At 40.5% G+C, this 20,540-nt stretch overlaps 3 protein-coding genes across 10 annotated transcripts; 2 read left to right on the top strand and 1 right to left on the bottom strand.

Moving 5' to 3' along the window:
* Positions 1-300: 300 nt before the first annotated feature.
* Positions 301-8,052, bottom strand: LOC124068124 (zinc finger CCHC domain-containing protein 7-like). 4 transcript variants are annotated; one of them, XM_046406065.1, is made up of 9 exons: positions 7,904-8,052; positions 7,212-7,572; positions 5,644-5,696; positions 5,445-5,555; positions 4,823-4,996; positions 4,552-4,587; positions 4,208-4,309; positions 3,881-3,998; positions 301-1,241 (listed from the first exon to the last, which is right to left on the bottom strand). In XM_046406065.1, the coding sequence occupies exons 2-9, from the start codon at positions 7,303-7,305 to the stop codon at positions 754-756; spliced, it is 1,176 nt and encodes a 391-aa protein (XP_046262021.1). In that variant the 5' UTR covers positions 7,306-7,572; positions 7,904-8,052; the 3' UTR covers positions 301-753. The 4 variants fall into 4 exon arrangements, with proteins under 4 accessions (XP_046262021.1, XP_046262022.1, XP_046262018.1 ...); XM_046406066.1 differs by having other exon boundaries at positions 7,212-7,467; positions 7,904-8,048; XM_046406062.1 differs by having other exon boundaries at positions 7,212-8,049.
* Positions 8,053-8,776: 724 nt separating this feature from the next.
* Positions 8,777-12,009, top strand: LOC124068727 (paired box protein Pax-5-like). Of its 5 annotated transcripts, XM_046407167.1 has the most exons (7): positions 8,795-9,190; positions 9,335-9,500; positions 9,961-10,158; positions 10,239-10,279; positions 10,382-10,471; positions 11,616-11,736; positions 11,829-12,009. In XM_046407167.1, the coding sequence occupies exons 1-7, from the start codon at positions 9,148-9,150 to the stop codon at positions 11,854-11,856; spliced, it is 687 nt and encodes a 228-aa protein (XP_046263123.1). In that variant the 5' UTR covers positions 8,795-9,147; the 3' UTR covers positions 11,857-12,009. The 5 variants fall into 5 exon arrangements, with proteins under 5 accessions (XP_046263124.1, XP_046263120.1, XP_046263121.1 ...); XM_046407164.1 differs by lacking the exon at positions 11,829-12,009 and having other exon boundaries at positions 8,789-9,190; positions 11,306-11,731; XM_046407165.1 differs by having other exon boundaries at positions 8,793-9,190; positions 11,616-12,009.
* A 4,715-nt stretch (positions 12,010-16,724) lies between these two features.
* Positions 16,725-20,449, top strand: LOC124067898 (signal-transducing adaptor protein 1-like). The gene is made up of 10 exons (XM_046405660.1): positions 16,725-16,843; positions 17,263-17,334; positions 17,614-17,730; positions 17,825-17,881; positions 18,338-18,534; positions 18,799-18,930; positions 19,232-19,301; positions 19,625-19,727; positions 19,806-19,940; positions 20,095-20,449. The coding sequence occupies exons 1-10, from the start codon at positions 16,742-16,744 to the stop codon at positions 20,247-20,249; spliced, it is 1,140 nt and encodes a 379-aa protein (XP_046261616.1). The 5' UTR covers positions 16,725-16,741; the 3' UTR covers positions 20,250-20,449.
* The last annotated feature ends 91 nt before the right edge of the window (positions 20,450-20,540 follow it).

Below are 20,540 nucleotides of genomic sequence, written 5' to 3' on the forward strand. Positions count from 1 at the left end.
CACCTGACAAATTAAGATTGGTTAGATAAGCAGCGGTCAAAGTCGATTTTAAGATGTAGCCCGTTATCAGAGTTGACTACTTCAGTCTGACAAACCCCGGGCAGCTGTTCAGGTCATTAATAATTCAGTAGCTTCGTGCCAGAAATACTACAACGCTTTGAAAGCCGCTGCACAGTTTTCCAGATAGACGAGCTACACATATGCAGATATTTGAAGCCTTATCTGTAATAAACCTTAACCCACATTTTTATGTTTTCCCATATCAGACGTCACACACTAATTCCATATTTTGAACACAAATCAAAGAGTGGAAATGTACGTTTATTGTCGTCTTTACAATATAAAAATTATTCTTTACAAAGCCCCATCAAAGTTCTGTGCCACTGACCTGATTTCAAGCATTGTAATGAGACAAACTATATTCCTGTAAACCTAGCATTATATTTATGATAATAGCAAACAATACATGTGAAGCAGGCATAGTTTGTAAAAAACATACTGCAAAACACTGTATGTAGAAAATTGTCCCAGCATTGTAGTAGATACATTGCAGAGCATGGTTAAAGTACAAAAGTATATTCATTTCAGCTACACTTATGGTGATCATCCTTCAACTGTATACGCTATTCTACATTTTTTTCTGATAATAAATAAATGAGTCAAAAACAGATAGTAAATTTTGATATCAGTTGCATTTCTTATGACTTAAAAAAAACATATGTAAAAAAAAAACAAAACAAAAACTATCACTCATTATTTTCTCCGATGGCGTACTCTTTGTTTTGGGGAAATAAGGTTTTCACTACAGATGTCTACCTCACCATAGCTATATAAATCTCTCAGTTTTATCCCTCCTCTTTTCTTCCACCTCTCTGTCTCTCTCTTCTTCCTGCTCCTGCCACCCTCCTCGTCCCTCCTCTTCTTCTGTGGAGGGGCTGCGGATTGCCAGAGACCACGGAATGAGGGCCCCAAGGGGTCTGCAGAGCAAACTTCATCATCAGTGTTCCCCCAGGGTCTCCCCAGTAGTCCTCCTTCACGTCTGGCTTGAGCCTCTCTCCTCAGTCTCTTCACCTCCCGTCTCTCTCGGCGCCTCTCTGGCCAAGTCTTCCTCCTTCCAGCTCGGCTACATGTCTCCTGCTTTGTCTTGCTCCTCCTCTGAACTGTCTGATTCTCCTCGCCGCACTCTCCCGTTGGTTCACAGTCATGTTGCTGGTCATGCACAGATCCTGCACTCACAAGATCTGAAAACACACACACACACACACACACACACACAAAAAAAAAAGATCACTCAATATCAATGAGAGCCTGTAAGTTAGAGAAAAAAAAAGTTAGAGGAAACTGATGTCTACAGCTGCACATATTAATATTTTTATTATAAAAACAGGCCAAATACAACATGAGAGGAGTTGTTTACCGAGACAAATGCACAGAATTATCAAGCAGCTCCACAGTTAACTTCAGTTCTACAAAGTCCTCATTTCAATTCACTATGTTGGGTTTACAGCCCGCATTTTTACTGGTTGAGTCATTTTCACTGCTCTCATCAACTGTTTTCAGCCGCAATGGGCGGCAACTTTCTATGAGCCATTTAGCAGCTAAAGAGCCACGGAAAGCGAAGCTGAATGTTGGAGTTACACTAAGTTGCTAGTTTATTGTAATGCGGACTAACTTAGTTTTAGCTAGGTGTACCTAATAAACTGGGAACTGAATGTACATTAGGTTTGTTAAGTAGCCAAAAACGTGAATGCTAATGATGCTCTGTGTCTGCTAGTTGTAAATAAGTAGCTGTTTGCTAGCAAGTTCACTGTGACAGATTATTTAGGTGATAATGTTCAAATGTTTATAACTTGTCCTCCAGATGAAAAGTGACAAAAACAAATACTGCTTTAAAGAGCATCTTAACTAGCACTGAAAATCTTGTGTTTGCTGATATCAAGCGTTTTAACATTTCACCTTGCTGCATGATGTACGGGTTTACTTCAGGACTGCTGCAGATACAGGTGAGGATGTAGATACATAAAAGTGCTGCTTCTAGCAGTGCCAATTCACAGAAAATCAATTTTTGTATTGATGGATCGGTGTACAATCTAGTCAACAAAATTTAACAAAGAGGACAAAAGCGGGCAGCCTCAAGCACAGCAACGAACAGAAGAGAGCTGAAAATACATCATTTGAGAAGAGAAATTGGGTGTTCTAAAAATCCATCAACAACTTTATGCAACCATTGTAATAAATACACTACATCCCCCTTCTCTCACACACACACACACACGGGCACAGGCTTTATTTGTAAATGGTGTAACTATCACAGCACCTGCATACACTTGTCGATGAATTGTCAACACATTGTTTTCATCCCACGTTGAAAATAAAGCTTTGCTTTTTCTTATTTTAAAGATACTGTGCAGGTTTTATAACTTAAAAATCCATTTAATGCCGACAAACTTTACTTGAAGTTCTCTGAACTTTGGCAGCGATTACAGCTTACTCATCACCAACAATTAAATGTTATAATGATGCATCTATCATTACAGATGCATTAATAGGCTCTTGCATTAGCAGTTCTTGGAGGTAACACACAGAGACCCCTGCAGCAAGCATGGGCCTGAGAAATAATTCAGCAGTTCGCAGACCATAAAACATCTTTTGAACTCCCTGCGAGCCAACGTGGCAGGAGATAAAAGACTCAGTTAGAAGAGCAGCAGCCTACCATATAAAGTATACAAAAAGTGCACAAAGCTCCTTAGTCAACAGTGGAAACTTAAAGTTTTCCCAGGTTTTTCAGCAGTCTAAGAACACACTTTGATCATCAAACCAGCTGATTCATGAGGGTGAAAAAATGAAACAGGACCAAACTGTTGTCTGATAAACTTTGCATGACCTTATTCAGGAAAAAAGGAAAGACAAACCAAGATCCATGATGACGTGAGGAACTTTACGAAGGAATGAAGGATAACGACGGAAGTAAAGCTTGGCATGTAGGGGTCCTGGTCCTGTGGGAGTGGGAGCTAGTCCTCATACTGAGTGCCAAACAATTCCAACCCAAGGTCAGTGAAGTCTTTCTGGTCTTAGCTGACGCATTGGAGAGGGAGAGGCAGATAAACTGGGAAGTAAACTTCAAGGTAATCAGACCCATCTCTTTTGTACATAGGGGAACAGAACCAAGTACATCCCACAGGCCTAAACCCACCATACAAAAAATAGCAAGGTCTGGAGATGAAGGCTGATGTTGGACAGAAGCTGCAGTTTCAAGTTGCAGTCCATATCTCTGTACATCCAGACATTGTACTGTGGTCTTCCAGAAGTCAAGAAGATAATCCTGGAGGAACTTACAGAGCTATGTGAGGGTACTCAAGGGGTTGTCAAGAGGCATATGAGAGGGAAGCATCAAAATATCAACCTCTAGTGCAGGACTGCAGAGACAAATGATGGAAAGTGTGGCTGTTCCCAGTTGGGGTTGTTTATAGAGGTTTCTCTGTACTGACTATTTGGCAAATCCTGACTGTTTAGTGTGCCAACAGAAAAGGGAAGAGGGAGGCAAGTTGGCGAATGGAGCGGGAAGCAGAGGGAGCCGCTTGCTCGATATGGAGCAGGTAAGAGGAGAGTAGCTGGAGGTCAGGGGAAGATGGCCAGTGATTTGGTCAGCGCTGTTGACCCATTAACCAGAAGGTTTCACAGCTGAGTGTGGAAACACCATGTGGAAGTTGTGTACCATCTGTGAACTTAGCGTGTGAGATTGTAAAAAGGGACCCTTGGACGACACGATGCGTTTTTCCTCTTTAAAAAAGAAATCAAAGCAAAACGAGCACAGATAAAACACTTGCTCACGGAGTGCAATAACACTGTGTATATTATAATACACTATATGTTTAGTCACCTTTGGTTCTTTTCTGCATTTCTGTACGACACTGGCTGATGTCCTCCATGGTGTCGTAGTGGCAAACATAGGGCAGTGAAGGAGAAGTCCCACTGATCATCCTCCTCTTGGTGCACTCCTTAGGTCGACAAAGAGATGAAGACACATGTCAGGAGACAGGCAGAGAATAAGAGCAAATTTGAAGGATGAGGGGAAAACAGGAGAAACAGAAAGGACAGAGAAAGAGAAGCAGAACATTAATAAAGATGCATACGTGCCAAGATCGAGCGAAGAAGTAAAAGAGAGATGGTAAAAGTAAGAGAAGAATAGCTTTCATTGGACACTTACATATCCATAATGGCCCCTCTCAGAGCAGTTGTAACAATGAGCGGGGTATTTCTTGTGTTTCAATGAGTAGATTGGTGGCCTGAGTGGAACATCTAACCGGACCTGGAAAAACATTTTGAAATGTTCAAGAAGAACATTATTTGACATTTGCCGTTTTATGAAGACGCACCCATGCACTCATACTTTTCCATTTCTCATTTCTCATTTTGAACCATTTCTTTTTTCATAACTTTAAGCAAAAAAATACAGTCAGCCAGAAAGCTCATTTCATGTTTAGAAGCATTTGTGCATCTCGTTTTGGAAACAGGTCAGATTAGAAAAGTGCAGGCAAAGCTTCGACTCACTGTCAAATGGTACTGTCTCCATGTGTCAGGGCAGGCCTGAGGGAAAACCCGGAAAACAAATGAGAAAAAATTACTCTTTCAAGCAACAGACAAAAAAACATGAAGACGAGGAATTGTTTGCCAAGATCAAATAACACTTCACAAAGAGGGGCCCACAGACACCTGAGGCTGCAGAATGTCAACACACAACTGACTTCCTTAAAACTGGCGACACACCTTCCAAAACAAATGCTCACAGGGGACAGAAGTAGAGGCCAACGGACAAACTCACATCAGACAGGTGCCCTGCCATACCACAACGCTGGCAGTGTTGGTTCCACAGTGGGGGCCTTTCACAGGGCCTGAGGCCATGTGAAGGCAGGCCACAGCTGGGGCAGGGACGAGTCGGGCAGTCCCTGTGAATGTGGCCCTGAATCCCACACAGGATACAGGTGGAACATTTCTGCTGATACAGAGACAAAAAGATTTCTTTTTTCTTTACATAAAATGGATGTTATGATCTTTTCAGTCAACCTGGAACTACAACACTGAGAAAGAAACTTTAAATAAAGAGTGGTTAAGCTATTCAGCTGAAGCAAAAATCAACAGAAACATTTAGAGAGAACGTATTAGGCTTTACATATCAGAATAAAAAATTTCAGTGTTTTGTAATCTATTTTTGAAATGCATAATTTTTCACAACAACACAGAAAAAAATTCAGTATTTATGCAGGAGATATAGGGAAGGAGAAGGGGATATAACCTGGACTCAAACAAGACACGTTGTTAAGAATCTCAGACCAGGACACCCACTGAAAGCGATTTCTTAATATTTGATTTAAATCGACTTAATAATGACATAAGAAAAATTACGTGTATATAAAAGAAAAGGTCATATGAGTGCGTTCCTTTACCTTGTGGTAGTAGCAGCTTTTGGCAAGATGTCCCGTCCTGTTGCAGATGTTACAGTTCAGAAAACGACCAGGCACAAAATAGCGAATGGGGAGAGACTGATCAGCACCGTACTAGATGATGCGAGAGCACAAAGATAATTTAAATAACAATTTAAAAGGCCAGTCTTGTAAGTGTAGCCTTTTGACAATACAACCTTACCTTGTCCTTCTCTGAAACAGCCCATGTATCCACGTAAGATTTGTCATTCTGATCTATAACGAACAGAAAAACCATGAACAATGCTATGATTTGCATACATAAATATATTCAACCATGTTAAAATCATACAGTTCAAAGGCAGGATATCTCCTGGAATGCAACACACAGTTAAAAAAAACCCTTTTTATAAATCAGGTATTCTGTTTCATGAAGGTTGTAGCTCTCTCAGGACTTAGTAAACTGATGAAAAACACTTGACCTTCCCGCAATAACATTCACTGAGGTGAAACTTAAGGAAAAACTTAAAGCCTCTCTGCTCCAGTGGAGCTGCTGGCTGGAAAGATAAGATGAAGTGCTTGTGCAGGTTTAGTATCCTGGTGTGAATATGAGTATCATCATTAATGTGCAGCAGAGCATTTCAGAAAAGATGGGGCGCAAGCTGGCTAAACTGTGTAATATAAAAAATAAATTGCACTCCCATGGATTCACAGACATCACTGCAGATAGTTCGGCCTGCCAATGAAATATTACTGCTCGTAGAGTTGTTGGTTATAGCAGAAAGGAGTTTTGTCTTTCAAATGATAGTTGAAACATTTGCCCAGAGGGAATGTAACACTTCAACTCAAAATCCCTATCGGTGAAGCCTGTTTGGTTTGCAAGTATTTTCAACATCACCCTGCATCTGTGAGTTTAAGAAATAAGAAATAATGTGTCTTCATTGTTTTACAGCAGTAATAACATAAGCAGGCCACAACACAAAGCTGTGCTCACCGTTTCAACAAAAATCACAATAACAATTATTAAAACCCTTCTTTTAATTAATACTGACTTTAACTATTCCAGATGTTATATATTGCTGGGTGTGGGGGGTAATCTGACGATTTTACATGACTGACCTTGAAGGCATCAACAACGTGCTTTTCAGGCAATTCATAGGGATTGCAGTTCATTGATCCTCTTACATTCCTCAATTTACTACCTCATTGATTATCCGATCTGTGCTATGTGAACAAATTAATATGGTGACACAGCCAACTATATGGCTACGCTGACTGGATCAATTACTTCTCGTGGCTCTTGCTTGGGTGTGTTATATGCTCATCCACTTATTAAACTAGTTGAATGCACAATACGGCTTGTGCTTACCCAGCGGCTGCAGTACCTTATTTAATCTCACTTACATGCACATGAAATTCAAATGAAGCTCAACCTGTCCTATGCCAGTGGGTCAGCAGTGAAACACAACATGTACGTTCACATCTAAATTCTGAGATGAAGCCACACACACTTGAAGCCTACATAGTGTAGCTGGCAGAGTCTAAATTACAGGTTACAGTGTGAATTTGGAATTTGACTGTGTCACATCTGACTAGAGTTAAACTCATTATCCTTATCCTTATGTAGCTGAACTCTTTTATATATACTGTATACCTCATAGTTCACCGACAGTTTGACTTGTTTTGTTCCTTAACACTTCAGCTTCCCACAATGCTAAACTAACCACCATAGAAAAACAACTCTTTGCTGCACCAGTAGTAGGACTACTGCAACACAAAAAATAATCCTACCTTCATCCTCAGAGTCGCCCTCAGAACTGTTCCAGTAGCTCAGGTTGAGCTGAATGTTTGAGTCTCCCAGCTGCTCCTCTCTTCCGAGGATCATCCACTCCTCGATGGGCTGGTCACTGTCCTCGCCCTCCTCTAAGTCCAAACTCAGGTTGCTGTTCTGCACAGCCCGTCCAGAAGTGATGCTGAACGCCAGGAGGAGCGGAGGAGAGCTTTCTCTGCTGAGGCGTGAAGCTGGTTTACAGCTGATGCTTCGTTTCTGGCGACCGAATGTGAGCTCTTCTTCACTTTCTGAACTACCGAGATCCTCAATGAAGAAGAGATCGTCTTTGCCGCCTCCATCATCATCAGCATCTTCGCTTCCCTTAGCATCCATAATACACCATAATATACGACGAACAGCACCACCTAACGAACGCTCACTGAACAACTAGCTAAGAGCGGTGACTAATGGCTCATTAACCCCAACGCTTTAATAACCGAGCAGAAATTTAATAGCTTATTTGAGATATTTCTCTTCAACACGTGTTATTATGAGACTTTTATGAAGACATTCAGAATATATTGACACGTGGGCTAACCAACGCTATGCTAACGCTAACTAGCTTTAGCTCTGTAGTAACCAAGACAGTTATCTAAATAAGTGAACGCAACCAAGGGAACTAAAGTCTATAAAGACATTTTCGGACTCTTACCGTTTTAGTTCATTTTATGTAGGTTGTGATTTCACGGAATACACAATACTATTCGTTCCCTGTCGACAAATGAAATAGTTGTTACTTCGTTCTTGTTTACATGTTTGAAGCATGAAGCGCTTACCCGGAGTTTCCGGGCCTTTATATGTTGGACAACTAAAACTGATCCCAGCGTTTAAAAAACACAGCTTTTGCTTAAAATGTGTTTTACAAAAGAAAAACAACAACAACAACAAAATACGCCACGACTGGATTTCGTAATGTGCATGGTTTCATCATCTTTTGTAATAAAGTAGCCTTAAAATTTTAAAATATTAATAAACTATAGAAACAGTGTAAATAGATCTACGTTTATTTTCTTATTTGCTGGCAAAAAAACGAAAAGATAGAAACTCAAAGTCATTTGTGTTGTACAAAAAAAAGAAAAAAAACAGAAACATTAATGTAAACATTAATGTCCTCGACCTGTGCATGAGGCACATCCTGTACCAGGTGAGCTAACTGAGCATGGTATCACTACTTTAACTTAAGTGAAAAGATCTGCGTACTTAACAACACCTGCAGCTCCATTTTACAAAGCATCAGTGTTTTGACAATAATTCATGTGTTTTGTTTGCAAAAACTTTAGTTAGCCCACATTCTACAATTTAACATCTTAACACAATGTGGTTGCATATTTATGGACTGATGCCATCATTTCTAATCTAAACGTGTTTAAATGTCATCATAGACCGACAACAATTAAGCAGCTTTAGTATGGGATCTCGCCACCAGAATTAGATTCCTGGTAGCTGGGAGAAGACTTTAAAATATTTCTGGACTTCCACAGACTGTTTATCCAGCTTTTGGCAAATCGCGATGATGTTTGAGCCATCATGTCTGAAAATAGTTAACTGAATGAAAAATCTGCATGTAATTTCTAAGACTTGTCTGTGATTTCTAAAATCCCCCTGAACATTAAAAATAACCCGACTGTGGCGCCTGTACTACACCAAGCAAAAAGATAACTGAGCGCGTGCAAAGTGCGCGTGCGTCCCATCCAGGGCTCGTGCCGTTCAAGTGCTGTAGACAGACTCCTGCATCACAAACAAAAAGACTGAACTGAACTGAACAGTGCTCTCTTTAAACAAAAAAAAACTAGTATATGCTTAGTGTTTAAAACAAATTACAATTTGTACCAACCAACGTGTAGAAGTTAAGCAGGAGCACAGAGTTTGTTTTTTACACTAAACAGTCCGGATGTGATGGACGTACGCTTTGGACAGGTGCCGCTCACCGTTACGCACAGTAAGTAACGATGTGTCTTCAGTTAGAGGAGGTACCGCCAATACGCAGGCTGTAAGTTGCAGCCCTTCTTTTATTATTGTATGGTGATGAGTGCGCGGCTGCCCACGCAGTACCTTTTCATCGGTGTCTTTGTGATCCTCTCAGGGCATGGAGGGGTGAACCAGCTTGGCGGTGTCTTCGTTAACGGGCGCCCGTTACCGCACGTGGTGAGACAGCGCATCGTGGAGCTCGCTCAACGGGGCGTGCGGCCCTGTGAGATCTCCCGCCGGCTGCGCGTGAGTCACGGCTGCGTCAGCAAAATACTGACCAGGTAAAGGTACTCTGAGTGGTCATTTATTTAGAGTATATAATGATGTATTCAGTCATAGACGGAGTTATCGCCAGTGAACCAGATAATAATCACCTGGAGACTATCTGTAGTCTATGGAACTTTTCAAAACAAAGTGTGAAACACGAAAACATCTTTAAAGTGCTCACTGGTAATTTGGAAATGCACATATGTATGCTTGCATGTGCGTAAATGCGTAATACTTATTTTCATGCAGCTTACTAGTTATATTATCTGATTTTATTTAACATATGCGTGTGATCATCCCGGGGTGCATTATTCAGAAATGTGTTTATTTTTAATATATAGAAATCTCAAGACCATATGATTTTTCTTGCTCTTTGAAGTGATATAGGTGCCATGCTTTCACCCACTTTATTCCACCTGAATCAGGTAAAACGTTAGACAGACATCCTGACAGATATCAGTATTGTGAATTCAGATACAATGAAACAGGGAGCATCAGACCAGGACTGATTGGAGGCTCCAAGCCCAAAGTGGCCACTCCCAAAGTCGTGCAAACGATCCTGCATCTGAAACACACCAACCCCAGCATGTTTGCGTGGGAGATCCGAGACAGGCTGCTGCTGGAACGGGTGTGTGACGATGAAAGTGTGCCCAGCATCAGCTCCATCAACAGGTATGGACGATCTCGAGTGTGTGCTTGACAACAACAGACTCATACAGGGAGTGTTGAGTGAGTCCTGTCTGTCTCTGCAGGATCATCAGAAGCAAAGTCCAGTCTGAGTCTTACGAAGTCGGTGAGTTTCACTGTCCTTTCTACTCTTTCTTGATCTATCTGTCTCTCTGTGATGTTTCCTTACACTGACCTCTGGCCCCTGTATTGTCATCGGCATTATCAGTTGCCAGGGAAACAGCCTATTCTCCCGAGTCCACCTATTCCGTCTGTGGCATTCTGGGAATCAGGAAATGCAGCAGTAAACATAAGGAAGGTAATACAGTCTGTGAATGCAATCAGTGTATTTTTGTATTTATATGAGTATGCTTGTTTCTGCCCTTTTCGCAGAAGACGTTTTTGCACGTCACAGTAGAAAATGCACAGGTGTAAATAATAAAATGATGAATTAGCCAAATTTCATTGAGCCAAATTTTCAATTAAAAAAATATTTCTCATTTACTTAAATAAAGTCTGAATTTCTGTCTCAGTTGTGAACTACAGTTTATGTTCTTACTGTTTCGGCAGGTGGATAAAATAATGATACAATAAGAAAATTGTTAGACTAATTGGAACTTTTCTGCCTCTTTCAAATATGGATGCTTAAGAGACATCAGAGTTTTTTAATTTTCCAAGCTGTTTACATTAAATCACCATTTGACTGCATTTTTTCTTTCTCTCTCTCTCCTCCTGTGTCTGTGTTGAGGAACATGAAAAATCAAAAATATTTGTTCTCCACATTGACATCTTCAGGTGTAAAATAATCACAACTTCTTTTGTGTGAACACATTAACTCAAATTAGTAAATGAAATTAGTGTTTTGGGCACCACTACTGTACAGTTTTCTTGGAGCCGGCATGTAGAGTCCAATGGAAATCTACTCTAAAATACAGTGCTTCGTTTAAAAAAAGAAAACATTTTTTATATTGAGTCATACACCCTTATTTTTATTTTCTATATTTCAGAAAACCTGTGGGTGAAGTCAGAGATTTTTTTTCCTTGTTTTTATTTCATTGTTCTGAACCGAGTTGTGTAGGTGGATGTATTTACAGAGCAGACACACAGAATACGCTGACAGAATTCTGTGTTAATATTACTCTTGTTGAAACAGTCCCCGCGGCAGGACGTCCACCTCACCACCCCAGGCTTCTGTCCTCTCAGGCTGTAGGCTCTCTGCTCCTCCCAGCCTCCCCCTCACCTCAGCCTCTCATTACAGGCCCACGTACATCTCCAACCCTCCATCACTGCAAGCCATTAGAACAGGGCATTGCACAGATGAAAATGTACACTTACAGCTGGGATGACACACATGCATGTATTTTATCATTCTACTAATTAGAACAAGTGACAATTGCAGCATGGGGACGTAGGTAGGAAGAGAAATAAATGTGAGCTTGGACAGAAGCTGTTTTGTTTTCCAGGAGGAGACGTCTCCTACCACGAGCAGCCATGTTCCTGTAGTGATGCGTGGGGGTGGCCTGTCCCCTGCCTCACCCTTTACCATGGCCCACCAGCTAATCATAATCCAGACCTCTTGGGGCAGTATGCATCTAACTATGATCATTCATGTCTAATATGAGTTCAGCTTTAATCTCTTAATTAAAATGATTTCTCTCATGTCTCCTCTTGTTTAGGGCCTCCATGTCCTTACAACTGAACTAGGCTGCAAAAGACCTCAGAGGAGAGAACATCATCCCCTCAGTGCCACAAACAAGAAGATTTCAAAACTGGATTGACTGAAATTGTATTTAGAACAATCCAAATCTCGATTAGAATTGTAAACAGAAATAAAAACTGAAAATAAGACTGAAATGACATCACTTTTTGTGTTTGTTTTCATTCATTTGGAGCCAAAGACCATACACATGCTGTGGTTTCAGAACCTTAGCAGACCTTCATCAGTCCAACGCATTATCCCGCCTCCCTGTCGCCCCCCCCTTGTGGCCCTCCTCATATTCCTCAGTCAGGGGCTGAGGGGTCGCATCATTAGGAGCCCTGTGATGGAGGACAGTGACTGTTTTCTCTCCTCGGTGCGCATCTCTCTGGCTTCCCCTCTAGCATGAGCGATTAAAGGAGGAGGTGGGAAATGCCAGAGGGACTGGCAGGGTCAAAGAACACCGCTGAGAAAAACATCTGTGACCAGCAGTGCGGCATCAGTCTATAGGAGGCGTGTAGAGAGCAGACGCATCGTGTGCATATCTACGTACATGCACTTTATGTATGCGTGACACATAAAGTATTTAAAATGTACAAATACTTGTATGCGACACCGAGGGGAATGTTTGTTGCAGATGTTAACATTTTCAATTTTAACGCCCTAAATGGAACGTAATCATCATTGATGTTAGTTCCATCTGTGCTTTTCCTGCTGAATGTCACTTGTTAACTAATCCAGTAGAAGTTTGCATCATTAGGGGGCAAAGGCTGTCAGTGCTTTTGCTCATAGGTGTCACCGTCAGTAAGATTACACAGAGCTGTCACTTTCAAGCTGCAACTCGTTAAGACAACATATTTGGCTTTAAAAACAACGAATCTGAAGTGGCTCCTCACCCTCCGGCCATCTGCCAGTAATGAGTTGTTTTAGGTATTAGTTTTGTTCAGTCAATTCTCTGGAGGACATTATGAGACAAGCTGTTGCTAGGAGAACAGTGACGCCAGACGACCCAAAGGGGAAACTCTTATTTTCAGTCCTGACAACAAAACCAACAGGGACCCGATCAAAGACCTCAGGCTGTGCTCTGTGAAATAACACGAGCCAGTCCTACAGGTGTCCTAAAAAGTGAATACGTCTGAAACTAACAGTGAAAACATTTTTAAACCCATCGGTTGTGCTGTCAAAGCTTTAAATCAGTTGTTTACTCCTGCTCTCTCTTATCCAGGTTTCTGTGGCATGCCGTGCAGTGCAGCCTCCTGAAATAAACATGAAGATGTGGTTTAGTCACCTATGGAAAGCAAGTTTTTAAATGAATGTATTTTTAATTATCATTATTTTACATACATGCTACAGATGATTTTTAATGTGAAAAGCACATGAACTACTCCTCAAGGACAACAGGTTGTGGACTGCAAGCTATCTGCATTACTCGGCAAACATGTCACCTGCTGAGTCATTCCTCCATGCAGGTATTTGCAGAACACTTGAGGACACATTCAAATCTAAAAGTTACATGTAAAAAACTTGCTGTCACCTGTTTTTGTTCAGAACTCACTTGTCAAATACCTAAAATTGGCAGGCTGATATGTTAAACATTTAAAACTTGGGACTCTGCTGAAATAAAGTTGAAAAACTGTCATGCCCTCCTCACTGTGTTCTCTCATTGAAAATATATTTAGTTTTAACACAATATTAAAAGAGAAAGAAGACCTAGATTTTGTCTTTATCTCTATTGCATATTTGTAGATGGGGTTTTTTTTCTATTCGAAGGTGAATATGTCCATTGACTACATCAGAAAATGATGGTTCAGCTCTGTGTTTGCACTCAAGAGGTGGGAGGTTCAGCATCCATGTTAGTTTCAATTTCCCGGCCCTGTTGGCACACAGAGGATAAACCTGCTCAGTCACTCCAGCAGTAACGATGTGCAGCTGTAGTCCATCCTGCTGTCTGAACGACCTGAGCGCCTCCAATGATGCTGCTGCTGATCTTTGTCCACACCGTCGTTCACCCAGCAGCTGCGATGCGTTCAAAGATCGTCCGTCTAACGTTATTAGCATCTGCAGGGAGTACGAGCAGGCAGCAGGGGGCAACTTGTTTCCACACGTTTCACGGGTAAGGTGAAGTGAACGGTCTTCTACTGGTGGTGTTACTAGTAGTAGGTGTATTAGCAATATTAGAATTGCTACAGCCACCATTGTACTTTCATCATCATTATTATTATTGTTATTATTAGTGTTAGTACTGTTGTTGTTGTTGTTGTTGTAAAAATTAAAAAGTGAAAAAGGAGAGAAAAGAAAACTGAAAACACATTTTTTAGGTTGGTCTTGAAAAGTTTTGTCTCATATAAACATCAGTTTGGAGTCTGCAGTGCTGTATGCATGTCAAAGCAAGTAGACAATATTAACAACAGCAATAAACATGATAACGATGAATTTAATCAAACCAGACTTTTCCAAACAGACTCAAATTAATGGATCATGATTTATTAGGCCACATGTTTAGTTATAAATTTATATAATTAATCATGTTATTTATTTAACAAGTGACACAGTGAAGGTCTTGGCTATTCCAATCTTATCACATATAGCATTATATCATAGTTATTATTTAATTGTGGGTAATGTGGTACGAACAGAGTAAAACATTAACTAATTTACATGTCTCACGGTACACATGCGCTGTAGGTTGAACCACAGAGGAGAAACAGGCACAGTAAGAAATGGCTGCTGAGGAACTGCGTGCTATGTTTCCTCCTGGCATTGACTTTCCTCAGTAAGTGATAAAATGTCCATGTGCTGACTGAAAGCAAACCAAGTTTTCTTGATGTACAACAGATTATAGAAGAGCTTAATATGACAAAGTTGACGAACGGCCATAGGAATCAATGGTCAAATGTCTCTGTGATATCAGTGCTTTCCAGTGGTGCAAGTGCACAAGTAAAAGTATTATCGGTATTACTATTATCAATAGATTGTAAATACTGATAGATCAATGCGTTTTACTGTTAATAATTAGCTGAAATATACATAGTTTCATCCAGTGGTTCCCAACCTTTGGTTTGGCCTCCTTCATAGGGTCACAAGATAAACTTCTGCTGAGTCTTCTCAAATAATTTAATTTTTTTTTCTCTAACTCTTTAACTATAAATTGTTAGCGCCTCACACTTTTTTATGCTTATTGGTTCCTTTTCAAACCCTCAGTATTGATCCATAACAATGTATCAATAAGTTTACCATATGATTGAAGCAGTGGAGCAAAAGTATAAAGTAAATGAATATAAATTGAAAATACACCAGTAAAGAACAAAAACTTTAGAATTGTACTTAGGTAGTACTTTAGCGGATGTTATTTTGTTTATTTTGTTTTTTGGCTTATAACAGGTATAACTTATTACAGTATCAAGTTGGCTTAGTTCTAGTGATTATTATGACATTTTATAAGAAATTGCTTTTGAGTTGTTTGGGTTTTCCTTTTATTTTTGTCTTTTTCTTGCTCAAGTGGGAACAGTTGGAAAGGAAGACACTGATGTACAAGATTATGTAAGTAAATGTTAGCCCAAACACTTACAGCTTCCTGATATAAGACGGAAAAGACTGTCTCTCTCTCTCTCTCTGAATGTCTTTCTCTGTCTTTTAGGATGCTGATGTCTTTCTTCTATTCCAAGCTCTGAGGTCGTTGGGACGTCTGCTGTTCTGGACTATTTTGTTGCTCCTGTGTCTCCTCCAGATGTTCCTCTGGTTGATCAAGTGCATGCTGTGGTTCATCTCCATTTCTGTGTCCCCCATCTGTCACTGTCTGTCGTTCCTCGTGTCCTGTCTTCTACTGCTGCTACATTACCTGTGTTATGCAGTGGTTTTTGCCACCGCCAGTCCCATGTACGTTTACGGCATACTCCTCAGTGTCGGCATTTCACTTCTTATTTTCACCAGATGAAAGCCAAACGTGTGTGGAAGATCATTTTCTTATATAGAAAGTAAATTGCTAATTTTGCTTGTAAATGCCTAAACACCTTCAGCTTGACATTACACCACATTCTTCTTGATAACGAATGTTAGAAAACATTAGTGTAACAGATACTGCTGACTCAGTTGGTGAGTCTTTTCTACCTTTGCTGTTGTTAAATTTGACCATTTCATCACACCTCAGTAACATTTATACCGTCTCACTTTAAACAGCAAAATGTTAACTATTGTGCTAATCTAATGTTTAAAATACGGCATCTTTTTAAAGGACATATACACCATAGTTTGTCTATGAGAGAGTTTACAATAATCATGACTGTTAAATTGGGTGTCGTATTTAAGTGCTATCAAAAATACGTATTTTCCATATCACCTGTAGTGCTCTTTATCCATCTACACTGCTTTGGTGTGCATTGTTGAGTTAAAAATGTGCATTAAGTTATAGCTCATGTCAGAAAACTCCCTAAATGTGTGGTAACCATACCAATAATGTGATGGAAATAATTAACTTTCCTGTGCATTAAGAGTTTGTCTTATCTTGTGCTCTGTAGGTGTGTGTTGACTAGACAGAAGATTGCATGCTGAGTCTGCAGTCTTTGCTGTCTTTATGCCCAGGTTCAAAGTACAAAAGAACGTTTTTATTGGGGATATTTATACTAACTACTGCTTTCTTCATAAATCACTGCGGTGTTTCCTCATTCTCACAGGAGGACATTGCAGGTTTATAGACCAATAATCATTTCAGAAAAAGTAAACTAAGGACCCAACAGGGATTTCTCACTGCTTTGAGAGCCATGTGAGGCAACAACAAGAAACAAAACTTTCTCAGGACCAAAAACTGAGCTGTCTGTTGAGCGTTACGGACTTCACGGCTGGACGAAGAGAAGTGAACCGAGCACAAGTTGAGCCGCATCACACGTGGATTCTGACATGTTTGCACACTCCAGAGTTGTCCACAAGAAGAGGGAGACCATCACCGCTCTGCCTCTCCACTACTCTGGAACTCTGCTGAAGAGAGAACGAAAAGATGAGGTGAGGCGGAAAAGACCCAGACTGTAAACGTATACAGTATGTAAGATAAAGAAATTTTCTATTTCTATGTGTACATATATTATTGGTATTATTATTATTACTATCATTATATACTGCTGTTGCTACCATTATATACTGTTATTTTACTATTATTTATTATCACACAAGTGTCCTTTAAGTGTATTTTTATTCTATTGTTCTACTTCAGCATTTCGTCTTATTGTATTTTTGTTGTATTCAAATGTACCGGACTGGTATGACATAAAGTCATCTATCTATCTGTCTGTCTATCTCTTTATCTAAACGAGTAATGACAGCATTCAGCATGAGGGTTTGTAAAAGCGGATTAAGTGCTGATGATTCAGTGCATGTGCAGCTGGCCAATAGCAGGCATTCAAAATGACAGCTGTGATTTTCAGGATTTTAAGACGTTCTACGCGGAGCTCCGAGGAGCCACACTCTTTCTGTACGAGAATGACTCACAGGATACAGTAAGCAAACAGCTTCATTTGTTCCTCTGCCTTAAGTTTTACTCGTGACAGTAAAAATTGCAATTTATAAAATAACATTTTTACATGATTCATAAACAGTGAATTTAACAATCGTTTCCCCCAGATGTCTCTTGTGGAGCCTTAAACACCAAAGCAACACTGTTGAATCACGTTATAAGTCACTCCAATTTGAAATCATGAATAAATGTCGTTCTGATCAAAAATGACTGATGACAAGCATCTCTGATTTTTGTTTTGTTTGTTTGTTTACTTTGTCAGTACACAGATAAGCTGTTCCTGGAGGACCTGAAGTCCATGGAGTTAGAGTCTCCATATAAGAATATGCAGCCATGCATCTTCACTCTCACACTGCCCACAGGGGAGGTGCAGCTTAAGGTGCGTTGCAGTGAAACCCGAAGGCTTTTTTCTTTTTTCTTTTGTTTGTAAGCTTCACGTGACCAAACTGTGTGCCGTTTGTGTTCCTGCACAGTTGAACAATCCTGACAAAGGAGAGGAGTGGAGGTGTTACATCCTGACTGTGACCAAAGTAACCCACCCACCCACACACACACACACACACACACAGCAACTAAGCTTTAAGACAGTGGGAGTCTGTTTAATCGATAAAAAAGCAATAACAAACCCCTGATGTTTTGAGCTCAAACCTGCTCCAAGAGCAGGTATTTAACTATACATGATTCTGGATCATGTATAGTGGAACAAAACAATTTGAAGGCATCTTTTTTTTTTCAAAAATGGATAGTGAGGTTACAAACAAGGTAGAAGGGATAGCTGCAAACTAAAAATAAAAAACAAGTTAATCTGTTAGGCACGAGACAGAAAGACTGTGTCAGTAAATATTAAGGAATTTATTTTCAGTGTTTGGATTGAACACTTTTCTCACACTAGGATTTAGTTACTAATCCATTGCATTCTGTGTGAAATAGCCTGTACTTGTAATAAGAGTGAGTCAATGTTGAGGCTGAGCTCTGCTTCCCTGCAGAGACAGATTCCCAGTAAGGTGCAGCTGCTGCCTGGTCAGGTGTCACGGCTGGAGGACGCTCTGGCTGAGGAGAGGAGGAGAAAAAACCTCCCCATGTTCCGTCCGGAGCTCCCACCCCGACCAGCCCACCTAAACACAACCCCCATCTCCCCTCCGCTGACCAAAGACAAGCCAGACCATGACTCGGAGTTGCCCAAGTAAGTTAGACTTTCCTTTTCAGATTCTTCTTCCTAGTTATCTCCGCTCTCTGACAGACTGAATAACTACTTATTCCAACAAAAGATACAGTAACACTAAGTGGTTATTAGCATTTTTGATCTCAACCACTTCTCATTATCTGAAACCTATAAACTTGTGTGCGTACATGCGGACCTTGTCCCCTGCCCTCTCGTTACGTCTCCAACGTTATTATCTCCAGAGGCAATGAGGAAATGTTTGTGCTTTTCTCGTGGTTCCTGCAGGTGTTTCTTCAACGTGACCCGGGAGGAAGCTAAACGGATGTTGGAGGCAAACCCCGAGTACGGAAGCATGATCCTCCGTCCATCCAAACTTCCCAACAACTATGCTGTGACCCTCAGACAAGTGATGTCCAGGTCTGACAATCCAGCTCAACTGCTGAAATGTACCATACAGAATAGTGCATGAGTTCATCTTTAGGAGACTCTCTTGAAGTGAGAGAAGTTGTCAAAGCCTTTGCAACCATTCACTCATCACATGAATATGAATCATTGGTTTCATAGCTTTTCTTTTATAGATAAACATATGGATTGGTGGTGGTTGCTTTTTGCTCAGTTTGTTTGCATTTCATATATAAAATGCACAAACAAGTCCAAGCGTTGTTGTTCGTCAAAGGTCAGCAGAAAGCAAATAATCCTCCTCTTCCTTGTGTTTCAGTGGGCCTGTTGTGACCCATTACAGAGTGACCTCCACAAACGCAGGTTTCATCATTGAATTGGACGAACCAGTAAGTCCCACTGAAAAAAAAAAATCAAATTGTTGCTGTGCGTTCATACACTCGTACTTATGGGAATTAAGATCTTTCCAAGTCGGCTGCTAAATCATCACCGCGTACATGTACTGTGTGTAAACTAAAACCTGAAATGCATAATTCAGTCCTGCAAAATGTGGATCCTCTTATGATTCCAGATATTTTGAGATTGGCCACCTTGATCACCAACATAGTCGCAGCATTGGCCGCAGAGTAGGAAACGTTTACATATGCAAGTGGAAATGACGTCAATCATTGTTAATTTCTCTGCTTTTCTTCGCATGTCCTCTCCCCCGTAGGTGACCGTCTCCTCCTTGGACAGTGTACTTAAATACTTTCTTGAAAAGACAGAGTACCGTTTTCAACCCTACATGCCTTCTGAGCCCTACAACACTCGCATCGGTGAGAAGAGCACCGCTGTCACAATTACACTCATGTTCAGCAGCAAGTTCAAAACTCCTAACAGTGTGTGTTCAACAGATTTGGCGCCTGCTCCGGAGTACATCACCATGAGGCCATTTGCATCTAAAACAGTACCCAAAGCTGAAGTGGTACCTATGCAGAAGTCACAGACCAAAGATGTATTTCCGTCCTCTACAAACAAGGGTGTGGAAGGTGAATACCTGGAGCCTGATGCTTCCTGCTCTGATTATCAGAACCTTGAGTAGGTTGGGAATGATTTATCAGATGCTGCTTTGGGTTGGTATATCAAGATGCATATATGAGTAGTCTAAATGAGTGTTGTGAATGAATATTTTTCGTCTGCCAGCTCAGTTGAATGAAGAGCTTCTGGAAGCTTTTAAAAAACTGAAGAAACCCGTCAACGCCACAGCTGGCAAGATGGAAGTCATCACCTGCGAGGGTGAAACCAGTGAAGATTCCAAGTTCAAAGTACAGTGGAATCCGGAGACTGCAGCAAAGTAACAAAGTCTAACAAAGATTACAAGCTACCCTGTGGTTATCATTCTGGCACTAATGACACAACATTAGTGAAAATATGTCAGAAATGAACTGGTGTGGAGATTAAATTTAAATGAAAGAGGTTCTCAGTTTCTTAAAGCAAACTGTCACAAACTCAGAGGATCACAAAAACAAAAATCCATTACAGTTTCCCAGAAACCAAAGTGATCAGGGTTGTTGTCCATGTTTGATATGAAGGAACGATCGAACAGTGGAATTTGTTCTTTTGTTGAAAAGAATTCAATATAAGACATA

The sequence above is a fragment of the Scatophagus argus genome, chromosome 12, assembly GCF_020382885.2.
Source record: "Scatophagus argus isolate fScaArg1 chromosome 12, fScaArg1.pri, whole genome shotgun sequence".
Taxonomy (NCBI): Eukaryota; Metazoa; Chordata; class Actinopteri; family Scatophagidae; genus Scatophagus; species Scatophagus argus.